The 24096-nt window shown below is 45.8% G+C and overlaps 1 protein-coding gene across 1 annotated transcript in view; it reads right to left on the bottom strand.

Annotated features, from left to right (window-relative positions):
- The window catches only part of ARHGAP35 (Rho GTPase activating protein 35), a 112797-nt gene that overhangs the window by 41781 nt on the left and 46920 nt on the right, over positions 1–24096 (bottom strand). The window contains exon 3 of the mRNA XM_058529683.1: positions 13482–13626. Coding sequence (XP_058385666.1) covers positions 13482–13626 — 145 coding nt within the window. The remainder of the gene's footprint in view (positions 1–13481; positions 13627–24096) is intronic.

The raw sequence follows: 24096 nt of genomic DNA, 5'->3' as shown, positions 1-24096 counted from the left end.
GCGGGCAGTTATTTTATTAAACATAGGCCAAATAATGTCCCTCCACTCAAAACCCTCCAACGGCTTCTTATCTCCTCAGAGTAAAAGCCAAGGTCCTCACCAGAAATGTTCCAGTCTCAGGAATTTTATCCTTGCTGTTCTCTGTCTGGAAGGTTCTTCCCCAGGTAATGGTATGGCTGCCTCCCTCATTTCCTTCAGGCTTTCATCAGGTGCCACTCTCCCCCAGCCCTCCACATCTAAAATGTTAACACTCACCCCAGACATTGCATAGCCCACTTTCCTGCTTCACTTTTATCCTCTTAAGTACTAATCACTAAGGTTCTTTATATTTTACTTATTATCATCTGTCTCCCCCACTAGATTGTACTGCATGCCGCATGAGGGCAAGGATTTTTATCTGTTTTGCCCAATATCGTATCATCAGCATCTTGAGGTGCGCTGGCACACGGTATATAAGGTGCTCGATATCTCTGCTAGATGAATGAAGAAAGGACAGGATCCTCCGGGTCTAGGCCCTCCAGGCCTCTGGCACTCGGGACCCAGGCAGAGAGCCAAATGCACAGAGGGCTACTGATCTCAAGAGTGAGGTCAAACGGAGGTGAAGATGGCTCTGTGGAAAAAAGATTCCCCAGTAACCACGAAGAAGATCTAGAAGAACAGGAAACAAAGATCCCTGACTGTAAGGAATGAACATGTAAACAGGGACTCAAAACCAACCCACAAAATAATCAGACGAGCACGAAGTTAACAGTGACAATGTCACCACAAATAACAATGGCTCCCCTTTTCTGAGTCTTGTCCAGGTGCCAGGCCGAGGATCTTATACGCATGATCTCATTCAATCCTCACAGTCCTAACAAGGTGGGTGTTATCATTAGCAGCATTTTACATTTTACAGAGGAAGCAGAGCTCAGAGACGTGAAGTAGTTTAGCTAAGAGAAGTAGCAGAGCTGGGGTTTTAAACCAAGTGTGACTGGTTCCAAAGTCCAGGCTTGACCCACCCGGCTATAGGGCCCTTAGGAACTCAGAAAGGGGAGTGAGTCACTGGGCTGCTCTCCCCGGAGGGAGAAGCATGGGTTGGACCTTGAAGGCGAGGTGCCTCCGCACAGGGGAGGGGAACAAACCCAGTGGACAGCAGGGCTTAGCAAATGAGGGCTCCAGTAAGCTTAGAGGCCCAACTCGAGGGGAAGATGCAACTCCCACAGTGTCAGTGATGACAGCAGGAGCAGTAGCAAATGCTAATTGAGCACTTACAAGCTGCCAGGTACTGTTCTAAGGCCTTTAACATACTGAATCATCTCAATGACTCAAGCACTATCTTTATCCCATTTTATAGTCAAAGGAACTGAGGTTAAACATGTGTTCATAAGCAGCAGAGCAGAGATTTGAATATAGGCAGTTTGGCTCCAGGCTCATCCCGTACAGATTACTCAGGAGCAAGAAAAAAAGGGAAAAAAGGCCACCCAAACACACCTAACATGTAAGTGCACATACGCATGGTCCCTGCGGGCACATGGCAAAAGTCCTCAGTTGGCTTCTCTGGGGCTGTCCCCCCGTTACTAATAACAACTGCACTCTGTCCTCACCCCGTCTCCCCACTGCCTTCATCTGCCCTGATGTGTTTGTTGCCAGGCTGTCTCCCAAAGGCCTCTGATCTAATAGCAAGCGATTCTCCCTAAAGATGCTACCCTCAATTAGTGGTGAAATTTAAATCTGCCACGCAGAAAGCACTTTGCTCATTTACCCAGGCAAATGAGCTAAATCGGGAGGAAGGTCACAGCTCTCAGTGCTCTGTCAAAGACCATTTTCACAGAGGGCTTCCACTGGCGCAGAGGAGCTGAGGGCCACCTCTGACCTGCAAATGATGCAGACAAGCTGATCTACAGCCACAGCCCTCAGGCCACGGCTGCAGGGCTTGGCGCTCGCCCTCAGAGACAGGCGGCTAAGAGCCTCGCTTCCCCACCCTTCCTCCCCTGGCAAATTGCCCGCAGCGCTGACCCTTTCATCTTGGAGTCTCACTGGGAGGGGTCAATAAGAACACCTACTTATTTGTGCTACAAATGGCCAAAATTTCATCAGAGAGCAATGCCCTACGATGGCCCTGCAAGTAAAAGCCACGGGCTTATCAAGATCTGTGCTAACCACAGCCTCAACTGGAGACCACGAGGAGAGCCCCAGCAAAGAAAAGAGCTACACCACAAGGTATTGTAAGAATTCAAGGTTGCTCCAGCCAGGCACACTCTGCAAATGGGAACGAGCCAGCTGCCAAAAGAATGGGTGAGACGGCTTTGTGTACCCACACACACCCTGCAAGAACCATCTTGACCCCTCACAAGATATGAAACACAAAGCCATAAATAGGGAGCACAGAGACCCCATTACCGCTTCAGCTCTCAGGCTCACAGATTACTATCCCTTCAGGGATTGGTATGTGCTTCAAGACATCTTTTAAACTATCATGTTCAACATGCTAAAATTAATTATTAAAAACTGCCTCACTCCTGGGTATATACTCGAAGCATATGAGTACAGACATGCAACAAAATTCCTGTACAAGAATGTTCACAGGAGCGCTATTCATAATAGCCCCAAACTGGAAAGTGCCCAAACGTCCATGAAGGGTCGAATGAATAAGTCAATTGTGGGTTATTCACATGACAGAATAGTATACAGCAACGAGAATGAATGACCTACAATCACACACAACCATGGCTGAATTTATGCACTCAACCATGCATGAATATCACAGACATAACAGTGAATGAAAGAAGCCAAACCAAAACTGTGCATTTGATAGGAGTCTACTTTTTTTAAATTTTATTTTGCGCAAATCTTTTCTTTATTTGGTGAGGAAGATTAGCCCTGAGCTAACATCTGTGCCCATCTCCCTCTATTTTGTGTGTGGGACGCTGCCACAGCATGGCTTGACGAGCAGTGTGTAGGTCTATACCCGGGATCCAAACCTGCAAACCCTGGGCTGCCGAAGCGGAGGGCACGAAATTTTGCTACGCCACCAGGCCGGCCCCTTGATATAAGTCCATTTTTAAAGTACAAAAGCAGACAAACTATTCTATAACTGTTAGAAACCAGGATAGTGGTTTTCCCTGGTAAGAGGTTACAGGGTGGGGTGAGGGGGTTGGTCATCTTCTGTGTCTTGGTCTGGGTACTGGTGACACAGGTGTGTTCAGTTTGTGGCTATTCACTGAGCTGTACTTATGATGGGTGCACTTTTCTTAATGGGTGCTATACTTCAAGGAGAAGTTTTTAAAAACTGCTGACAGACATTGTCCAATCTCACCCATTACTGTTCTGGGGAGACGTCCTGCTTGGATTTCCACAACCACAGCAAGTCAGTGACAAGAGCCACCAGACCAAAGGCTAAGATCAACTGAGTGACAACTAAGGGCTAGGCACTATGCTAGAACATGACAAGCAGGATTTCATTTAATTCTCACAAACTCCCTTTAAAGAAACAGGAACACGAGGCTGAGACAGGTTAAGGACCTTGTCTAGAGTCGACCAGCTACTGCGTAGGAAAGTCAGGACTCCAAAGCTCACGGACTCACCACCTGGCTACCTGAAGGGGAAGGAGGTCACGTCATAAATGTAGAAGCTGCATTAGGCCCCCAATCTTTTTTCTTTTTCATGGTACTTTTTTATAAGTCCAGGCGAGTTATCTTGTAAACTGTAACACATTCTCGATTTGTCTGATTGTTTCCTCATGATAAGATTCAGATTAAATACTTCTGGCAAGGAGGCACACGTTAGGTTGAACTGCTGGTGGGGGTGCCAGGTCTGACCACTTTAAGATGGTAACCCCCAGATTTCTCCATTATAAAGATATACTTCCCCTTTGTAATTAGTGATTAATGCGTTGGGTGTTATTTTGAGACCATGTTAATACCAAGTGCCCTCAAACCATTTCCCCAATGATTTTTTTTTCATTCTTAAAAATCAACTTATTGAGCATAATTTATATACAATAAACTGTATCCATTTCAAGTGTACAATTTGATAATTTTGAAATATGTATACCTGAGTGAAATCATCACTACAAGCAAGATGCGGAACATTTCCACCACCTCCACAAGTCTTCCCTCGCCCCTCTGCAATCAGTTCTTCCTGCCACTCCCAGCCCCCAGGCAACCACTGACCTGCCTGCCGTCACGACAGACTAGTGTGCACTGTCCAGAGCTGTATATAAATGGACTCATAATTTGTAGTCTTTTGTGTCTGGCTGCTATCACTCTCAGCAGAGAGGGATTCTGAGCTTCAACCACACTGCTGCGTGTAGCAGTGACGCATCCCTTTTGGCCCCTGAGTCGTGGACAGATGGACCAGTTGGTTCATTCACCTGTTGATGGACATTGGGTGGTCTGCAGTTTGGGGCTCTCATGAACAAAGCTGCTAGAAACAGTTGAGTACAAGTCTTTGTGTGAACATGTTTTCATTTCTCTTGGGCAAACACCTAGGAGTGGAATAAGTATGTTTAACTTTTTAATAAACTGCCAAAGAGTTTTCCACAGTGAGTCTACCCTTTTACATTCCCGACAGCAGTGTGCGAGGGTTCTAACTGCTCCATGTCCTCACTTGGTCTTGTCAGTTGTTTTATTCCCCCGTGACTTTAAATCCAATCACGTTCCCTGCCTGAATTCATTACGCATTTGTGTGAGTATGCCTGTCTCCCCCACCCCTGGACATGATGGGGACAACTTCAGTTCAACACAGTGTCTGGCACATAGTAGTGCTTAACATAAATATTCAATAAATATCTGTTGAATGAATGAAATCTGCCACACAAACCTCCCCAAAAAAGAGAGTAAGCTAAATATTTTTAGACCTACTAACGACTTATCAGGAAGTTTCTGTCTTTACAACCATTTGGTGCTGTCTCCTGCGTTTTCCCACTCAACCAGAGATGAGAGGTCAAGCTTGACCTGATTCTGCTGCCCATCAGGGAACAGTGTCCCTGGAAGGCAAATAAAAAACGGCCCCTCTTGCATGACACAGCCTGCTAAGTGCAGGCACCGAAACCCCCACGCAGGGTTGTGTGGCTCAATTCTAGGCCCTCTAGCAAAGCACTTTGAAAATAAACATGAATTTCAGGGTCAATATTGTACCCAGGTAGGTGCTGCCCTGAAAGGCAGAGCCCCGGTTCTGTCACCAGGTTTTGTGTAGGATTCCTCCCAAGAGAGAAGAGAAGAGAAGAGAATATAAATGCTGCCACCTTCTCTCCAGCCAGGCTAACGCTGCACTTAGACACTGAGATCCTCCCTACAGTGATAAAACACCTCGATGTACTCTGACCCCCTCTCAAGGGCCAGCTTCCCAGAACATCTGGGTTCTTAGAGCAACAAAACAATCTCTTGTGAAATGAGATCATATACACGAAGTGCCCAGCACAATGCCTGCATCACAGCAAGCACTCAATAAATGTGTCAGGAATAGAAAATGGAGAGAGTTAACGCGATGGCAAACCATCTTTGGCATTATTATTTTAAACAGCTGCCAGGCTCCCTTGACTACAGGGAATTTTTCATTCCACAGGGACTCACTGAAATTAAGACGCACTAACAAAACCATGGCCTACCAGTTATTTGTACGGTATAGTCTGAATACATTATAATTCACGATGTAAAAGAGGGGCCTTCTTCCCGAACAAACGGCTTTTCCCCGGGAACAACTCGTTTTCTCAGCCCTCTGCAGCACGTGCTAGAAGTGCTGGGGACGGCTCGCCTCTCAGGGACGGCTCGCCTCTCAGTAAGCAAAGCAATGAAGGAAAGGACTGCTGGATGGGAAATCGTTTTTGCTACTGTCACCCTGTCCCCTCCGAATGCCAAGAGAAAAAGGTTAAAAACCACAGAAAGAGGGAGCAAGGAGGTTTGATCTCATTATACAAAGAAATCATTCCCAGAGAATGCTCTTTTTAGTTAAACAGCTGACAAGGGAGGTTGCGGGCCTGGGTCACACGTGCAGCAGAGCCCAGGCGAGCAGGGCACCGGCCTTCAGTCTCCAGGACACCAGACTTCTGGGATGGGGAGGGTTGACACTCGGAAGCTCCCTCAGGGGGTTTCTATGCTATAAAACATGGATATTTCCCCAACTGTGGGAGGGACACCTTGACTCAAAACCGGCCCAGAAACCTGGGATTTAAAGCCTTAGTTTTGTGACCACAGTGAGGTGTAAAGACAGCGCACTTATCTTGAGAAATTATTCCAGGCTCCAACAGTAAGTCCTCACCCTGACTCCAGGGAGACAAACTCTGGACAGAACTGAATATTCCTACGTCTTGCCGAGCAGCAGAGAGCTCGGATTAGCATGGCCAACGTTCTATTTCACTCAGGAGTCCACTGCTATATAAGGGGAGCAGTGACTCCATTGCCCCGACCAATTTTACAGGTGAATGAAAACTGGAAGAAAAAAGCGTCCTAGCCAGAAATATAATGTCAGTCTGACGCCCCGTACCCCCTCCTTGGTGGTGACCCCAGAGCAGCTGCAGTAGTTCCAGGCTCTCTTCCAGCCTGCCCAAGTAACCGGGGCTGACAGAGCGAGAATCTGACATCCTATGAGCACACAGGCTGTCCCTGGGCCTGGGCTGGGCTAAGAGTACCTGCACAGCAACCCCAAAGCTCTTCTACCTACCGGCCACTTCTCGACCACATTCCAATTTTAGGAAATATGAAATGAGGGTAAATGAAGTGGTCAGAAAGCTCAAGGAAAAAGACAGGTGCAAACCAGAACCAGTCTCCACCCCGAGGCTGTGAGCTAACCTACAGACACGGGGGAGGAGCTCCAATAGAGTCCTGCTAATCGGGAGCGGGAGCAGGACACTTGGAGGCGAGAAGGCATGATCCTCTCCTTGTGACCTGTGCTTAGGAGGAGTTCCCACTCACGAACTATGGGGAGGGGACACGGCAGGCACAGGAACATGCTACGGGCCACCTCTGGAAGGTGGCGTGGGCTGCAAACAAAGCTGCTCTCCCTGCACCTGCTCTCCCTGCACCCCCAGAGACATCCCTCAAATCCCAACTCTTGCCACCCTCTCTCAGGTCAACGGGTAAAACGCAGTTGGCCTGCGTTTTATGCCATCTCATGGCATTAAAAAGATGATACCCAAAGTATATACAGCATTAAATTAAAACAAACAGAAACCAAGCTGCAGAACAGTATGTACATGAGCTCATGTTTTTAAACATTCCAGGGGGTAGTAACAGCAGAAACCACAATCCAACTATTAATGCAGATTACTTCCGGAGCTGGGGTTATAAGGGACTTTCACTTCCTGTGACATAGCTACATAACATCTATCTGTATTTACAATGACTACATTCTTTACAGTGAGCAAGTATATTACTCTTGTAATTAGAAAAAATATTTGTAAGGTGATGGGATGGTTCAAGTTGTCCCAATTCACAATGGTCACGCCACCCCCTCTCCACCACAAGGTTCTGGGTTGGTTAGTTTGTTCTCTACATTGCCACTGGTGGTGACACTGGCTGTGAAGTGGCAGGTGGGGAGCAACACAGGCCCTGAGGCATGCAAAGAGAGGGGTGCTGGGTTTCTTTCCCATCACGGGCTGGTAAGAATGTAAACTCCCAAGCTCTGCCCTTGAAAGTAATGATGCAATATTTTATTTATTTGCCAGGACAAGCAAAGTGCCAAGGTACATGAGACAGACACAAAACAGGGGCACAATGACTTTTGACTTAGAACTGTTTGGGGCAGGGCTGGCAAACAAGTTTCATCTGGAGTATCGCCTCCAATCAATCGGCTAGAATTGACTGCCTGGATCACCACGTGGAAACTGGGGTCACACAGCCATTTCTGCCATGAGCAAGAGAGGGGGAGATGGGATGGGGAGCTCAGGTGGAGCACACGTTTTCCCTAAGAAAAGGCCAAGTTCGTGGGCCGGCCCTGTGGCTTAGCGGTTAAGTGCGCGCACTCCACTATTGGCGGCCCGGGTTCGGATCCCAGGCGCACGCGTGCACCGACGCACCGCGTCTCCAGCCATGTTGAGGCCGCGTCCCACATACAGCAACTAGAAGGATGTGCAACTATGACATACAACTATCTACTGGGGCTTTGGGGAAGAAAAAGGAGGATTGGCAATAGATGTTAGCTCAGAGCCGGTCTTCCTCAGCAAAAAGAGGAAGATTAGCATGGATGTTAGCTCAGGGCTGATCTTCCTCACCAAAAAAAAAAAAAAAAAAAAAAAAAAGGCCAAGTTCAGTATGGGTTAGTCAGACCTGGGAAAAAAACCTAATCCATAATTCCTTCTATCATTCAACAAAATCATACAGAGCCCCTCCACCCAATTCACAGCCGTGCTCTGTCCAGGGAGGGAGGCAGCAGTTCTGCGCCCCATCCACCGTGTCATCAGGCCTGGCCCTCTGCTCAGACAGGAGCCACAGGATGAGGTGGCTACAGGTGCTGTCAGAAGGGGGCTAGGGATGACGGAGAAATACAGACAGCATATTACACAAGGGCACACTCTACAAGACAACTGTCTATACTCTTCAAAAAAGGGCATCATTGGGCCGGCCCCGTGGCTTGGCGGTTGGGTGCGTGCGCTCCGCTGCTGGCGGCCCGGGTTTGGATCCCGGGCGCGCATTGACTCACGGCTTCTCCGGCCATGCTGAGGCCACGTCCCACATGCATCGGCTGGGGGGATGTGCAGCTATGACATGCGACTGTCTGCTGGGGCTTTGGGGGAAAAAAATGAATAAATAAAAATTATAAAAAAAAAAAAAAGGGCATCATTAAAATAAAAAATTTACAAAAAGGCAAAGACCTCAGTTCTGGACTAAAAGGGCTTAAGGAGGCAATAGTCAAACGCACTGTGAATATTGATTGGATCCTGGAACAAAAAACTTAGCTGTAAGAGACTCAGTTTTAAGTCAACTGAGTAAATATAAACATAGACTGTATATGAAATATTATTGAATTAATGCTCATATTTTTTAAAGTGATATGTTATTGCAGTTATGGAGGAGGAGGTCCTCAGGGATATATGCTGAGACTTTTAGGAGTGAAGTGATATGGTGTTTGCAGCTTATTTTCAAATGGTTTAACAACAATAAAAATTAGGGGGAGAAAGGGCAAATGTGGCAAAATGTTAATCACTGGTGAATACTGGCTGATCACTGCACTACTCTTTCAACTTTTCAACGGGTTTTACCATTTACGAATGTAAAAGTTGGGGAGAAAAGAAAAAAAAATCATGGATATTTACAATGAATGGTAAAGTCCGAGAGGCAACAGAGACGACCACCCGCACCGGGAGCGAAGATAACAGCAGCACCAGCACAGCACGCACAAGCCCCTCGGTGTCCCAGGCGCCGCGCTCAGGGCCTTCCACGCAGATCTCCCCAAACCCTCACGGAGGCCCGTCCTGTCTTCACCCTCAGCCCACAGATGAGAAAATGGCAGAAGAAAGATTCTAACCCCGGTTTAACTGCACATCCGAAACTCTGTCACTATTCCAAAATGCCTCTCTGAGCCAATCTGCCTTTATTTTAAGTACATCAGGAGAAAATGGTCCATGCCCCCAACAACAGGGGCGTGGTTAAATAATCTGTGATACAGCCATTGAACGGAACACTATGTAGCAATTAAATGTCATATTTTCACAGAGTATTTAATGACAGAGGAACAGGCTCACAAAACAGTGTCTAGTTTAACAAGCAGTGGTTCTCACAAAATAATCCTCCAACGTTAACTCTTGGTTGCTGAATGCTTTTTCTGCAGGAAAACAAGAGCAGGTGAGCTGGTGAACTCAGGGCTCTTTTGCCTCATCTAAGTGAGTTATGCTCAAAAAATTCTGAGAATTATCACACCACACAGTCTGAATTATGTAAAAGTAAAAACCTATATACATATGCAGAGAAATATCTCAAATCATTAACAGTGGTTTTCACTAAGTGGAGGGTCAATGAATCTTTAAATTCCTTTTCAGTTTTTGCCTCTTGTTGAATTTCTACAATGAACATGCTTTAATTTTATACAGAGGGAAAGAAGTTCTTTTAGCAAATAGAGTATAAAAGACAACCCCCCCAATTACACACTAAAGCTCACAGATATCAGGTTTAATTTTTTTCCTGAAATTCTATAAAAGTACAAACTAATGCCAACTAAGGGAAGTATATGACCAAAATTTAAAAGGATAAAAGAAAGAAGAAGAAAACAATGGAATTAAGGTATTCTAGATTCAAACCACTCATTCAATCAACAATTAATGTATACTGTGTGCCAGGCTCTCGGGAGGCAAGGAAAACAGAGAATCCTGTTCTCAGGAAGTGGAAATGTGTCTGAGAACAACTAGGAAGGAGAGAGGTTACATTCAAAGTGCTGCTGGGGGTGGGGGAGTCAAGGAATGAGGACAAGTTCCGGAGGCAAGGAGGAATGTGGACACATTTCAAACCACACGAAGAGCATAGGCAAAGCAGGGCAAACAAAGAAATTCTGCTTGGTCCATGTCCTTCTAATATAATGTTTGTATCCTTGTAAAACAATTTTAAAACTACTGCCTGCAGTAGTATAAAACAGAAAGAAGGGAGGAGGAGAGAAAAGGAAGAACGAAGGGAGGGAGAGAAAGAGGAAAGGGGGGAGGAAGGCAGGCAGACGACCACAACATAATGGTACTGCATATGGGAGGGAGGAGTCGAGAGTGTGGCCAGCTTCTGAGTGTAGTAGGCAATGAGGAAGCAAGAAGAGGTTTTTAGCAGAGGAACTGCCACACAGTCAGGATGGACTGAGGAGGGTGATGGTGGGGCAGCGGAAATGAAGCAGAGGGAAACAGAGCCAAGAGATGACGAAGTAGAAGAGACAGACGTGGGAAGTGATTAGATGAGTCAGAGATGACCCTGAAGCGCCAAGCGTTCCGGTGACAGGGTGGACAGTGGTGCAATCTAACAGAGCTTTATGAGAAGCAGCGGTGTGGCAGTGGCTGGTGGTGGCCTGGGGGCAGGGCTGAAGAGGTCTTCACACCTGAAAGGATTCACGAGTAGAAAGGCGAAGAGAGCTATAATTGTGTCATTGGATGTAAAACACGCTAATCACAGTCTAAGAGTGAGAGAAGTAAGGTGGGTGGGGTAGGTCAAAACCACTGATGTGCTAGGAAAGAGGGCTTGTGGGTACATTCAAGCTACTACAGGTGAGCCACTAGGGGAGGCTGTTCAAAAAGGCTCCCCCTGAGAAGGGAAAGCTCCCCAGAGAGGAGAATCCCAGTTCAGAAATGCAGAAGGAACTAGAGAGTTAGAAAAACTATGGTGATTACGGTCTCAAGCAAGAATCATCAATGGATGCTAAAACTAGGGGGCGAAAGTATCAGGAGAGAGCAGATACACAGTCTCCAAGCATCTCCCTACAAAGTACTTATGAATTCATACAAAGGGGAAAAGAGCAGCTTTACAGTGGAGAAGCGTGGCAGACGCCAACATCTTAATCAAGGGATCAAAGGGAACATCTCCAGTGATGGAACAAATCAACATTGTACGCCACCTGGTGTGATGCACCAAGAAGGACACAGTATCGCTTCCTTGCTATTTCTGCCAAAAGTGCAAATATGAATCTATCCATGAGGAAACGTCAAAAAAAAACCCCTAACTTGAGGAATATCCTACGAAATAGCTGATCTGTATTCTTTAAAACTATCAAGGCCATGAAAAACAGACTGAACTGTTCTAGATGAAAGGAGACTAAAGAGACTTGACAACTAAATGCAACATGTGGTCTAAGATTAGCTCCTGCCCCAAAAAGTTTTGTTTTGCTATAAAGGACGTTAACAAATGATGAAATGAAAACGTCTACAGATTAGATAGGTTAGTACTGGGCCAATGTTAATGTCCTAATTTTGATAATTGCATGGTGGTTCCGTAAGAGAATGCTTTAGGAAATACCCACTGAAGTATTTAGAAGTAAAGGTGCACCATATCTGCAACTTTCAAACCTTTCAGAAAGAAGATACAAATATATAGAATGATACAAGGAATGTGATAAAATGTTAACATTTAGGAAACCTGGGAATTTCTGTAACTTTCAATTTGTTACAACTTATAATTTCTGTAACTTCCCTACAAATCTGAAACAATTTCAAAATAAAAAGTTAAGGAAAAAAGTGCTCCCTCCCCCAGCCCCCGCCACAAATGAAACAAACTCTCTGAAGTGCTGGGTCAACAAGGAGAGGCTTCCATTACTCCAAGGGAATCTCTGTGCAGATGTTCTCCTCGTCCAAGGGAGAGGTGTCAGGAAGAAACTGATATAAAACCAGTGTCCGAAAGATGGGCACTGAGGAGAGGCTTTGGTGACAGAATGGACTCAACAAGGGTGCGATCTGCTATGATCATGCAAAGTGCTTACTGTGATTCAACCCTGGTGCGCTGCAGAGAAAACCCTGGAAACAACTACAAAGTCTTCAGCGGGCTTCAACTTGAAACCTATCTTCCCTGATTTGGCAGCTCCTAAGTAAACATTAACACCTTCACGCAGCATAATGTGACGCTGCCGAAATGACAAGGAGAGCCTGTCCACACCACGCAATACTTAACATCATTACAGATGGCACTGGAACAAGAAAGAACATATAGGACAGCTATAATCCCTACCTGGGTTTAAAATTAGTTTAAGCCTATATTCTTGAGCTCAACTATTAATGCTCAAGAATCCACATAACAATGTGCCTGCTACCATCTTCTCCTCAAAACTCGTCAGCTTTCAAAGCATCCAGGAGAAAATCAAGGGAAACAATGGCATGAAACTGGAAGCTCCAGAGGTTTCAAAAGAGAGGCCAAAGAGACACGGTATGGGAACTCTAAATGAACGAAATAAATGTTTTTAACACAGGTAAAATTTTGTCACTTCAAGAACAACACAGAAAATTTTAAGACAGCGGCCTTGGTGATAACACCAAGTTGCCAGTGGAGCTGAAATGCAGCTGCTTGACCAGAAGACATCCAAGCATCCTAGCTGGTCTGTTACCTCAGGAAAAAAATTCTATCAATACGTGAATCTCAGGCACCTGATCACCGGCCAAGGACTGTAACAGTTACAACTACTCATTCATTTTATTAAACCAAACTTTATTAGCATTTTGTGTCCAGTATAGAGCTAAGGACACGATGATAAATAAAACCCTTTCCCTGCCCTCTAGGAGCCGACAGCTCTGCAAGGGACACAAACAGGCTGCACGCTGTGACAGGGCACTGGGGAGCACAGAGATGGTACTAGAACAGCCCCAAGTGCAGTCCTGAGACCAGGATGCTCCCGCATACTGAAAGGTCTAATAAATCCCACACAACAGCCTCAAAACCACGTGAAGATGGAGGATCCACGCGTCTGACAGCTGTCAGGACTGCTCAGCTCCTTCTCAGAAAGCATCTCACACTAAACGAGGGCTGATTCCAGAATCTCCAGATGGCTTAGCCCTCTAGAAAGCATCCTGGAGACAGTGAAAGCTGTAATCGGCTCTGAGGGAACACTCTTACCTGTGGCTTCAATGTACTCAATGCATCTCTCAATAAACACAGGGATTGGCTTCTCTGGAGTCACGACGGTGGTTAAGGGCACCCCAAAATAGTTACTCTCCCAGGTTGCCTTCGTGATGGATGGCCGGGGTTTGGGCTTTGGTTTCTGTCAGGAAGAGAGAAAGCACAAAAACAAAGTGAGTCTCAACACGCACTTAAACATCAGTAAAGCTTCCAGACAGGAACTCACAGTGGTGTGGAAACTGCTGGAAAGATTCTAAGCAGGATAAAGAGACCCACTTCTCATCCCACTAATTTTGTATTTTCTAGCCTCCAAATATCACACAAGATGCTGGCAAGCATCCACACAGTCACACCTTGAATGTGAGACAGCATTATCAGAACAAAGGTGTTTATCCAAAGTGGGCCATGTTTATTTCATAACAATGAGATGACTATCCACATCCTTTATCAGGGGTGCACTGGAGCAAATAGAAAGTTTTTCAAACATCCCACACGAATAATAGATGTTATACACTCAAAGATGGCTAAAATCTTAAAAAAGGTAAAAGATGGGATCAAAAACTAATAATTTCCTCTTTCCAGAAAAGAGACAGGGGACGAATTCTGCTAGGGCTAAAAGCCCCGAGTGAGGATTCCCTTTGATACGTGAGCCTGGGGTTAATTTCCAATGGATTGCGCATCAGGACAGGGTAACACCAGCTCCTCAGGGGTGACAAATCAGAGAATCCCTTTGTCTTTCCTTCCCCAGCAGTCGCCTTCCTCCACAGGAGGAGCAGCAGCAACTGCTGGAGAGCTTACTATGCGCCCAGCAAGTCCCAAACAAAGTCTCACATGCCGAAAGCACACAACGTGCAAGGGACAGTTTGGGGATTTAAACCAAGGAGGGCCTGTCTCCAAAGCCCACGCTCATGAACATTACTGAGATATTCTGCTCCAAAATTACTCAATCCTTTCATTTTGAAGCTCACATGAGAAATAAATGCTCTAAACAAATGGTAAATTTCCTAAAGCCACACCTATACATCTGAAATTTTGCCCCTTTGTTACGATATCTACTAAAGAGGAGGGTAACCAAACAGGATCAAGGTAAATGGGCCCAGGTGTACCTCCAGCAATTTGGTTTCATTTCTAAGTTAAGGAGACCAATTGACAAGGGCAGATGTACTTACAAACGTACACAACCTATAAACGTAGAAGTCCTTAGGGATCTCGGCATCAAATCCAGTAAAGGGGGCAACTAACTAGCTTCCAGGTCAGGGTCAACCATTCCCTTTCCTTACCCTGCCCATCCTCATTCCTTCTGGTACCCCGTTCATGTGGGAACAAATCACTTCCTGTTCAGTCTGAGATTCTTTGAGGACTTCCTGTGCACACAAGTGGCAAAATAAAGGACAGCTGAGAAGAAAACGCACACGAAAGAGGGACAGGCCCGTTTCTGGGCTGCTGGCTCACACGACCTGAAACGACCACCCAAAGGCCGAGCCAATCGGCTCCTCATCCAGCCCGCTAACCAATCTCGTACAGAGGACTACAGCAACGCCGCTGGGTCCCGGGTCCCAGGTCCCAGGGAAGAGCCACGCACTCCACAGAGCCAGGCCCTCCACGGCAACACGCCCACTCCTCCTCCTGCCCTCCTCCTCCAACCAGAGACGCAGCCTCTCAGTCGCAGGGAGCGGCTGCTGCCATCTCCCTTTACGGACGCCAGAGTGAGGCAAACAGGCGCTGACTTGAGCCCTGTTACCAAAGGAGGAAGGAAAAGCAAATTAATGATTTATGATGTATCTTTACATGAAATAACTCAACCAGTGCAGACTCTCTCCCTACCATCTTCTACTTACATGAAGTACAACAAAGAATTTAAGCTTTGAAATGTAACAGACCTGGGTTTGAATCTGGATGGACAAGTTCTGTGACTTTGGTCAAGTGACTTAACATCTCAGAGACAGCCCCCTTCTCACAAGGGGGCTGTGAGGGTGAAATGATATGACCTATGGGAAGTAGTATACAGTTGCCCTTACTAATGGAAAGAGAGGGCCTGAGTGCTCCCATTGTTACACATTGTTGCAACCAGATAACAACGAATCAAGCAACGCTCTCCCTTAAAAATGCCGTAGGTTTGAACTATCAGTTACAGATTCTGAATATACAAAGACGACCATCTGGATTTAGGCGACATTCTTTTCACCAATCCCAATCCTGCAGAATTTGCCTGTCAAAACTAACACAAGTGAGGCTTCCAAATAAACTGTTGTTAAGGAATAAAAAAATGGAACTTTAAGAGAAGCCACAGGAAGCAATTTCTGATCATCATATAGCCTCTAAACACAGTTCTAGTAAACAGACAGTAACTTGTAATCTTACACTTCCTCCACCTTCTCAGTACTACAACAAAATGATGAAGTGCGTTCTAACAATCTAAGTTAGCTAGACAATTTAGCCTCCATCAACTGAATACTTACTATGTACCAGACCCTTGCTTAAGTTCTTTATATGCATTATTTCATTCCAGATTCACAACATATCTGTGAGTGTGGGTGTTAAGAACCCCACTTTACAGATGAAGAAGCTGAGTCCTAGAAAAATTCAGTTACTTGCCCAAGTCAGTTTTGTCTGACTACAAAGCCTATGCTCTCTTTTTTTTTTGGTGAGGAAGATTGGCCCTGAGCTAACATCTGTGCCAGTCTTCCTTTACTTTGTATATGGGACACTGCCACAGCATGGCTTGATGAGCAGTGTGTAGGTCCGCACCCGGGATCCAAACCCGTGAACCCCGGGCCAGCGGAGCTCGTGAACATAGCCACTGTGCCAGTGGGCCAGCCCCAAGCCTGTGCTCTTAACCACTATGGTTCACTGCCTTCTTCTATCTTGGGATAGCAGAATAAATAAATGGATGACTGAATACATGATTAAGGGTACACTGATAATCTGGAGAACTTCTAAAGGTAATAAAGACCCACTCACATAAAATACCAAGGAGCTTCAAGCAGGAAAAGGGAGGAATGGGGCAGTGTGACAACAACTTTCAAAGAGCTACAGGACTATGTCATAGAAAGAGAGCAGGCTGTTCTGTATGGCTCCAGAGAGTCATGTCGAGAGAGATATGAGGAAGACACAGAGGGGCAATTTTGGCGAATATAGAGAGAAATTTAAAAAACAACCCCCCCCCAGCTGTTTAAAAAGGAAGGGGCTGCTCTGCAAGTATTCAAAGCAGAGGTTGCAACCAACCTGCCATACTTGTTGTCAAGGAGAGTCTGCCATTAGAAAGAAGGTTCAATTAGACAGCAGCTCTCACCCCTCTCACCTCAAAGAGCCCAGGACCTAGTTCAGTGCTGCAACTCACAAATGCAGAAACGGAGAGGAAGCTGCAGCAAAAGCATCACTTCCCTTGGTGAATGCATGGATTCATCCCCTCTCTCTAAGGCTGAAACAAACTCCAGTTTACAAAACGTCAAAATACCTCCTTGAAATAACTGAGGGCTCTCTAGGGTGTCACAAAATTAGGCAGGGAATTCTCGCACGACTGATTCTAACCCTCCCTGCTAAGGAAATAGGAGTCTGTGATGCGTGCCAAGAGCTGGGCCAGACTGCTGAGACGGCCAGCAACACATCAGGCACCTAAAGGGCTCCTGGGCACATGTCACATGGAAATGCCATTCTTCTGAGTGGCCTGCCAGATGTCTCAGCCCCCGGTCAGACATGCGTCACACCCACCCAACATCCATCTTCTTTTGGGGGCACTCACTTAGCAAGCTGAACTGGAAAAAGCATCTAGCCAGAGGAAACCAAGCCCTGAGAACAATCCACACATCTGTGCCTCTAAGTTTAGAGTCTGACTGAGTCAAAAATGGAAAATAATAGTGATTAATTGGGAGTGGTCATGTGCAGGACACTGTGCCAGCTGCTCTGCACAATTGTCTAAAACCTCACAGCTACCCTGCAAGGTAAGGGTTATTAGGCCCATTTTACAGATGAGAAAACAGAGGCTAGCAGAGATTCACACCCAACACTGAGGGAGCGAGGACTCAGAGGCCAGTGATCTGTGAGGCCAAAGCCCGGTGTTCTTTCCTCTAGATGAACTATCTCCAAGATGAAATGCCATTGACATAAACAAGGAACTGAGTCAGCTTCACCTTGTCCTTTTGGAGAGATATTTTTTGAATAAATAAGATAGTCCACTGTTCTTTACTTCACAGTTTCCTCAAAAACATGCCTGATTCTTAGTTTTGATACTAACCAGGTGGCAAAGGAGACAAAGAAATGAACCAAAAGTTTATGCCAGTGTTGCACTGGGGAGAAATGGTGATTGCAATTTGCCTCTGGCCTCTTGGCTTTTCAGAAACAAGAAAAGAGCATCAAGGAAACGCCCACCCTCGGCAGCGTAGGAAGGGCCCCTTCTGTCGGCCTGGAAGATGACAGGGCTCCAAAACCTGAGGTGCAGAGGCACCCGACACATTTGCTGAATAAAAACAGTCTCCAGGGCCACTGTTTCCTTATATTGCTTCAAGCTGAGCTGCGAGGAGGTGGGCTCAGAAGGTGTTGTCCACACTGACAGCACTAGATCACAGGCTCCCTTTCAGACAAGAGAGGAGGTGATCACTCCCCCATGTTACTGTGTGGGCACAGAACAAGGGACAGTCATGTACACATACGACCTATGCTCCTAGAGGGCAAGACTCTTGGCATTTTTCTTTAACGAATTATACCCGAGGTCACACAGCAAACTAGCAGCAGAGCTAATACTCGGACCAAAGTCATCTCTCGCCCTCAATGTGCTTACAATCTAATCGGTAAAAGACATATATCCACAGCAAGCAAAGCTGACTGAGATATCAGACGTGTAAGTACCACTGCGCCACAAAGAAAAAGCCTCCCACGGCTCCAACGCAGAGGTCAGCCACTCTTTCTGGATAAAGAGTATTCTATCTTCTGTGGGAACAACAGGTACAGGTAGGTATTCAGTGATCCTAAACTGTCAACTTCAAATATTCTCTCCTGGTCTCCATAAACACCCTTATACATGTCAAATTACTTACCCCGATTTTAAGGGCAGAAAATATGGTCACTAGAGTTGTACCACCTAGCACAGCCTCTTAAATGCTTGGTAATATATCTAATAAAGGAAATAAAAAACAGAATCCAGGCTGTTGGATTCTCCATTGTTTTTTTTAAAGGAGGAACGCCATATACAGAATGAGGTCTGGAATAGGGACAGTGGCCTCTGAATGGGGACAATTTTCCCTCTCGAGAGTGAAACTGGTATCAGCCAAGCCCTAGAGGGTTTGGTTTGCTTTGCCATGTTGTGCCGTAGCACACCCTGGACTAACTGTAACTGGTAGGAGTCTTAGAAAAACCCAACGAGTCCATAAACTACATTACTACAGATTTCCCCCAGAGCACTCTCCTGCATTCTATATTCAACATTACAGCTTTCTGATTGGCAATGATTCTCTCATATTTCCAATAGAGCTTCAAAAGGACCTTTTCAATTAAGTTACTCGCTCATGCCCAAATGTATTCTTGGTTAACCAGTGCTCCCTCTTCCAGCTCTGAAAAAAATCTAAGCCCAAATTTAAGAGAAAACCTGAGGGTGGATTTTTTTCTTACTGGCAAAGTCTATTATGAAAGCCCAAATGGGGGTCAGTCCCGTGGCGTAGCGGTTAAGCACATGCACTCCGCTGCTGGCAGCCCGGGTTCGGATCCTGGGCACGCACCGACTCACTGCTTGTCAGGCCATGCTGTGGCGGCCTCCCATATAAAGTGGAGGAAGATGGGCACAGATGTTAGCCCAGGGCCAGTCTTCCTTAGCAAAAAGAGGAGGATTGGCATGGATGTTAGCTCAGGGCTGATCTTCCTCACAAAAAAAAAAAAGAAAGAAAAGAAAGCGCAAATGCTTAGACTTGGGCTCTCTCAAGCTGGCAGTTAGTACTATGACCCAGTCACTCACCATCCTGGAGCATCTTTACTTAGGGATGGAACAGGAAGAAGGACAAAGTCTCAGCCTTCCTAGCATCCTTAATCCTCTCGCATGATAGGAAAAGAAAGAAAGGCATGTCATCCCCTCACAGGCTCCAAATGAACTGAGATCATAGCTTTTTGCTCCATAAAGGCATGAAGTCTGGCAAATCTGGGTCAATCCCTGTTGCTCTCTCAGACTGAACAGCCAGTGCAATAGGGGGCTAAGTAGAGAGGAGGGTCCTCTAGCCCCAGGAAAGTTTTTACAAACATTCCTGCCTGAGGCAACACTCACTGAATTTGGACTTCCCAGAGCTGTGGGTCAGTTTTTATCTGCTTGCCTCCTCTCAAATACGGGATAAAGCGCGTTCAGAAGGCCTTTCTCTACGGAAGCAGAGGTGATTCCTTACTTGAGCTGAAATAATCTGGGTCCCTACTAAGATATTTCAGTATCACTGGGTGATAGAAGAGAACAAGTTGGCTCAGTGAAGATCAGAGCAATTCTCTATCCTCTGAAAAACAGATTTGGGTTGCCTATTGTAATTTTTTTTTAAGAACAGGTGTGCTGTAAGCTAAAGCAGATAGTTAAAGATAGTCTATTTTTGTCACCAAAAACACACTACAGCAGTTCTTCGGGCTTAAAATAAACTGAGAAATGAGTGACACCAGTTCAAAACAATTCTCAAAGTTCCAGTTGCTATTTCAGCGTCTCCATGCCTTTTTTGTCCTCTATTCAACTAGACGCTGATGCTAGAAACAAACAGCACCATGCTGTTCTTAGAGGGCAGTGTGGCGAAATGGATTTTCTTAGATAATAATCAAAGTCCTTTGTCTGAAATGAACAAATTGACTAGATTGATTGAGTGGTCCAAATGTGTGCCTGGCTATTGAATATTACTCTCTCTTGCAGACTGGATTCTAAAAATCCCCTGGAAGTGGAATTCAGAAGACTGGGGTTCGAGAATCTCAGCTCCTCCACCTAGTAACACACTTAGTTGGGCAACGAGCCTTCTCGCTCTGAGCCTCGGTTGCCTCATCTCTAAAACAAGGATTTAGAAAGTCACTTCCTTAAGAGTGATAAGAGAAATGGATGACGAATTGAAGTGAAAATGCCTGGTACTGCAGCTGGCACACAGCAGGTATTCAGTAAATGTAGGAAAGTACAAAATCCTTCACATGCTGCCAGCAGCTGTCTGTTATTGGGCCTGGTTCTCCCTCACTCTCTGCAGTAGCCACTCTAGGTTTCTTTTAACTCTTTGTACACGCCAAGTTTTTTCAGCTCCAAATTCCATAGTGTTTTCTCGAAAGCTCTCCCCATGAAGCCACCATCTTCAATGACTTTGTCTGCCTCACCCTTTAAGCCTCAGCTTTACATATCGTTTCCTTGGGGAGCTTTCCCGGATATCCTAGTTGAGGTTAAAACTCCTTCTTCTACAATTCCTCGGGACCCTGCACCTCCCCTCTAGTAACATTCAAAATGCATCTAAGTACACGTTTAAAATCCATCATCCCTGCAACTGTAAACTAAGACGAACACAACTACCACATATATGGTACTTAGCACAATGCCAGGCATACAACAAGCGCTCACTAAATCCCCATGCATTGAACTGAATGTTTCCTTCCTAACAGAATGACTGAGCATGTGCTTTGGAGCAAAAGTACTTCTTTTAACAAATAAAATTCTTTCAGGAATCAGAAAATCCAAGGTCAAGTTGGCACCCTCACCCCATTCTGAGGACCAAGGTATTTATCTGGCCTCACGGCTCATTGAGTGGGACTAGCCTTTTCGGAAGCACACACTGAGAGTCTTTCCTGAGCAGGTTACAAAGAGCTCATATTTCATACCATTCAGCTTGTCTGTCAAAATGCAACACCCCTCCCTGGGGAGCGAGCAGTCGAATTTCCCAGCTGGTTTTTATTCACACTAGAAACTTTAACTCCGCTCTACGCCTCACAAAACGAGAGCTGTGTCCACACAAAGCCACAACAACCAGCCAATTCACTGAATCCAGTGAAATAAGCCAATTCACTGGGGGGGGACACAAACTGTCAAACTGGTTACTTGGTGCCTTATAGATCAAACAATGCGTGATTGAACTGGTTTGCTTTTCAATAGGTTGTCTTGTCATGTGGTAGCTACAGTGAGTGAAAGATTTTCTTTATCATTCTGTTTTGTCATTTTTTTTTTCATACAAAAATAAGAGCATATCAGATAGAAGAGTAAAGAGCCAGCAATGTCTTCTCTTTAAATCCCTGGTCAAGCACACTAAACTCGGCAATGTGAGTTTGCCCAAAAGGCACATTTTGTGAAGCGAGGCACCCCAGCCTGTTTTTTGGCTTTAAAATAAGACCCTGCCGGTCCTGATCTCATCTTTGCAAACGCATGGCACTGGGAGACAGAGACCATGTGCAACAACAACTCTTTACAGACAAAGCATCTATTCACAGACCCCACTGAAGTGCAATCGTAGATTTTCAGTTTCATTCAGCTGAGTGCGGAAGGCTCCCACTATGAGGGTGGGTTGCTAAATGGTTCAGCTGGGAAAAGCACCCAGAAGGAGAGTGAGCTTCACAGTCTGCACTTTCATTAGCAGAAATGAAAGCGAGTCCCTCACTCCAACTCCAATTTTACAGTAAAAAGCTAATCTAGCAAATTAGCCAAGGGCACTGAGTAATTTCTCTTTCTGCACATCACATTGGTACCCAGAGCATAGCGTTTTTTTTTTTGTTAGGGCTGTTGCTAGGGTAAGTGCTGAGAAAGCAGCTAAGTAACACATAGGGTTAAAACTACACAAAAGGGAGGGACAATGTTGGTCCCTCAAGCCCTCAGAGCTAGACCAGACCAGTTTTCTCCTTTCCTTGAATACAATGTGCATATTTTCACCTTCGAGCCTTTCCTTACCTCATACCACTTCTTCAGTTCTACTCATTCTTCAAGGTCTAGTTAAATAATAATAATAGCTAACACTTATCCAGCATGCAGTATGCCCAGTGTTTTACATGCAAAATCTTATTTCATGTCTCACAACCATATGAGACCGGCGCTACTACGTTCTCCCTTTGGCCAAAGGGACATGGAGAGGTGCATCACGTGCCCAAAGTCTCAGTGAGGAGTGGAGGGGCTGGGATTTGACTTTAGGCCCCCTAATTCCCAGAGCCTGACCTCCTAATCACTACACTCCATTACCTTAACCACCCCCAACGTGGGATTTCTGCTCTGCACCAACACAGCCTCCCCCGGGCAGACCACTTATTTTCCACTTATTTGTGTAGGTCTTGCTGCCTCAACTGGGCGCTTTGGTCTGGCAAGAAGGTCTGCGCCATTTCCCCGTGGTGTCTGGCATGCAGGAGGCACTAAGTGTGTTTTCCATTACCAACTGGCTCCCTCCATCTTCAAATAAATCCTGTATTGCTTTGTCATGCCAATAAAAATCAAAGGCCAAATCTCCCACATCGAGGCTGGCCTGACATTCTCTGCCCCATGGTATCTTGCTTTTCCAGTAAAACAAGTGTCAGTCTGTGTTCTTGAGGGCAGCAATTTTAATAGGAGGTTTGCTCCAACCGAGAAGAGAAGGAAGGCTTTGCTTATCTCGGCGGCATTAGGGTGACAAAGCAACTACACTCATTTCAAAGCACCATTTTCCAAGGCAGGAAAAGACAATTTCACCTTTTAGTCACTCTTTCCAAAGGATACTCCTAAACTGACTTCTGGCACGCTACTGCTCCTGGGCCAGAGGTGTCACTTTTATTTGACTTGAAGAGGCGTGGCCCATGTAGCGAGGAGAGCCGGAAAGTAGAGCACTTCTTGCACGCTGACCCAGCAGCCAGTGTACGGAAGTTCTAGGCGAGGCAGTGCTCGTTACTAGCATGGACGCAGCTCTCTCCGAGGCCCACTGTGACCAGCTGTTTTCTGCTGAGCCTACACTGTGTGTTCTTTAAAGCACGGCTTGCTTGGGAATGTGTTTTAAAAGCATTATTTTCAACAAGTATTAAAAATGGAGCTAGAAGTCAGAAAAATAGGTATAGTTCACAGTGTGCTTATTGTGCCACCTCCCTAATTCCCAGGTGTGCAAACACCCCCACAAATTCGAAGACTGTCAGCATTTAGATAAGCTAAATGGCAACAGTCTTCATTCGGAGTGGAGGAGGAAGAAAAGAAAGTCAAAATGTTCAAAATGTTTGGATTCCAGTATCATTAAACAGGAGAGCTTTGGGGAAACACTGGGAGGCAGGTGAGGCTACCTTCTGGCTTCCTAAATAAGAACTGGGTCTGGCCACCACTAACCCTCAGAGAACACAACACTGACAGCAGATGAAGGAATCCAAGTGGAGAAATAAACCGAGGGGAAATCAAACAGGAGAAGACGCCTATGATATTTTAATATTCAGCTTGGAGGGGAGGGGAAAACGATACCACCCTGCCCTTTCTGAAACTGCGTGGGTAAGAACATTCTGGAAGCTCCAGCCAATGGTGACTGAGGAGCACTGTGCATGCTATCAGGGAACACAAAGTGAATTCATTTTCCTTCTGAGTTCCATGGCACCAGGTTCCTCCATCTCCAAGGGCCCTCTTCACCAATAAGGGGTGCAGAACTGGCCCCCAGGTGATATTTTACAGCAGAACGTCAGCTCTCAAAACAGCCTGGGCTCGAGATGC

The sequence above is a fragment of the Diceros bicornis genome, chromosome 34, assembly GCF_020826845.1.
Source record: "Diceros bicornis minor isolate mBicDic1 chromosome 34, mDicBic1.mat.cur, whole genome shotgun sequence".
In the NCBI taxonomy this organism is placed as follows: Eukaryota; Metazoa; Chordata; class Mammalia; order Perissodactyla; family Rhinocerotidae; genus Diceros; species Diceros bicornis.
This window is presented reverse-complemented; position numbering and strand designations above follow the sequence as displayed.